The 2,219-nt window shown below is 41.6% G+C and overlaps 1 protein-coding gene across 1 annotated transcript; it reads left to right on the top strand.

Moving 5' to 3' along the window:
• Window positions 1-359: 359 nt before the first annotated feature.
• LOC103607549 (transmembrane protein 18-like) lies at window positions 360-2,213 on the top strand. Its single transcript, XM_008592039.1, has 3 exons — window positions 360-385; window positions 1,848-1,941; window positions 2,028-2,213. Exons 1-3 carry the CDS (start codon window positions 360-362, stop codon window positions 2,121-2,123), a joined length of 216 nt encoding a protein of 71 aa, XP_008590261.1. The 3' UTR covers window positions 2,124-2,213.
• Window positions 2,214-2,219: the final 6 nt, after the last annotated feature.

A 2,219-nucleotide genomic window follows, 5' to 3' on the forward strand; every position in this document is an offset into this window, starting at 1 on the left:
TGACAAATGTAAAATGGTAGTGTAAGATGTTAACATTAAAAAAACTGGGTGAAGGGTAAAATAAAATAAAATAAAATAAAAGCAGAAATTATTGGGTCAACAGGGTTAAGAGCAGAAAGATTTATGGAATATTATAGCAAAAAAATGCTACCACATTAAAAATAATACTACCAGGAATTATAACTCACGAGGAAATGGATTAAATAGGTCAGGGAGCATTTCTTCCCCTCAAAGGTTTGGTCATCTTTTCCCAATTGTTTAAAACAGAAAAATTAATAAATGTTATCTTTATTTTGCCCAAAGGTAACTTACAGGAACCGGAAGGGTAGGTCTAGGACAATGGGTTGATGGATCAAAACATGCCTTTGATGAAGCTAAATCCCAGGTAATTAAAGTCCCGGAAATGTTCCCTGAACTAAAGGGCCTGGGCTAGTCCGCCTTTCAGTTATCCACAGAGCAAGCCTGGGTGACAGAAAAACCAGTCACCCAATAAAATTCAGAGTCCAGAGCTGGAAAGGATAGCCAGGGGAGATGTGGCTCAAGTAATGGACTTTGAAAAAGGTTGAAAAAGCTCTCACCAGATTGAGAATAGACCTTTAAAGACAAAACAGTGATAAATTAGAGCAGGCAGCTGCAGCTATTTTTAGTCCTTTTAGTTAAAGCTGAAATCCAAAATCCTTACACAGGTAAATGAGTCAGACCAAGTCCATCTTCAAGGCTCCTTCTTTCATGGGACACCCCATCCAATCTGGGCCCTGGTTTATGTGCCCTGCCACGTAGGATGTCCTGCCTTGCTCCAAGCCCTCATGTTGGACCTACCTGGCTTTTCTTTTGCTATGTCCAGCCTTCCATCTCTATTGATTGAGGCTTGCTGTGCTATCCAAGCCAAGCACTAGCCAAGTCTTGCTTATATATGCAAGTGGCAGAAGGCCAGAAGGAGCTAGCACATGTACCTTTGAGTTCTGCTGCTCCTGGGGTGGTTTTGGAATCCTGATCTATATGACACAGAGCCAATTCCTTTAATATAGTAAGAAAATAGACTAAAAGTTAAAATGATGTGAAAGCCCTTATTTCACAAGTGCTATGATCTCAAAAGAAATTACATAGGTAACATAACGTGATTGCATCAGTAGCTATTGGATAATCATAATTTCCCTTTCTTCTTTGTACACCCTCATGTCTCTCTAAAAAGAACAATTTTCGATCTGAAAGGCAGCTCACAGGCCTTTGAATTCCTTGCAGATTGTGCTTTCCAGTATTCTGTACAATAGCAGCTGCATGTGGGTGCACAATATATTTTAAGTAATGTAAGTCAAAATATTCTCAGTGTGTGTGCAGGGAATAAAAGATTAGCCAACACTCATCACAAGTGTTGCCATGGTTGACAGTTTCACATTCCAGCATGGGCCAGAAATTCAAGACAACTCANACAATGGAAGTACCCTGCACAGTTCCTTCCTTAGAGCAGCTGTAGAGTGGACACAGCGGTTATTATTTTATTATTTGAGAATTTCAAGTCATTAGCTTCTCACAATTGATATCAAATCTGCTGTTGACCCAGAGCACCTGGGGACAAGGTCTTGCTACCCTTAGGTTCACTGCCATTCCTTCCACCCTCCTCCCTGCACCACAGTCCCCTTCTTTCTTGATCCTGTGACCTGGTGTATTCATCATAAACAGCATCATGTTTTGGGTGACAAAGTGGAGATAAACAATGTGAAGGGTGGGCTCAGTGGTGGTTGTGGGGTAGTTCCACCTTAATTCACCAAGGTCTCTCCGAAAGTCAAGTCACCAAAAACTTTTTTATCATTGCTATGCTAATCTTTGTTTTTTTTTTCTTAAAACAGATTATTTTCAAAATACCAATATTTTGACTCCAGGGGGATGTTCATTTCCTTAGTATTTTCGGCACCACTGCTGTTCAATGCCATGATCATCGTGGTACGTATGCTGCGGACTTGTAAGTTTTGGTTTTCTCCACGTGGGTGTTTTCCGATTCCTAACATCTCTCAAAACAATTATTTTAGATCATGTGGGTGCATAAGACTTTGAGTGTGATGACAGACCTGAAGAGCTTGCAAGAGAAGAGAAAAGAGAAGGGAAGGAGGAGGAAAGAAGAATGACACGGTGGCAGCCACCTCGGGTCAGGTCCCCTCCACCTTGTTGTCTCTGGTTGGGGCACCTGCGGCACAGGCCCTCTCAGCAGCTGACTCCTGGCT

This window comes from Galeopterus variegatus, unplaced genomic scaffold (genome assembly GCF_000696425.1).
Source record: "Galeopterus variegatus unplaced genomic scaffold, G_variegatus-3.0.2 Scaffold7528, whole genome shotgun sequence".
Taxonomy (NCBI): Eukaryota; Metazoa; Chordata; class Mammalia; order Dermoptera; family Cynocephalidae; genus Galeopterus; species Galeopterus variegatus.

What these genes read in the sequence shown, in the direction of transcription:
- LOC103607549 (XM_008592039.1), top strand. Translation starts at nt 360, where the DNA reads ATGCCTTTGATGAAGCTAAATCCCAG. An exon ending in TTGATGAAGCTAAATCCCAG is followed by an intron (nt 386 to 1,847) that starts GTAATTAAAGTC and finishes TTCTTAAAACAG; the next exon opens with ATTATTTTCAAAATACCAAT. An exon ending in TCAATGCCATGATCATCGTG is followed by an intron (nt 1,942 to 2,027) that starts GTACGTATGCTG and finishes CAATTATTTTAG; the next exon opens with ATCATGTGGGTGCATAAGAC.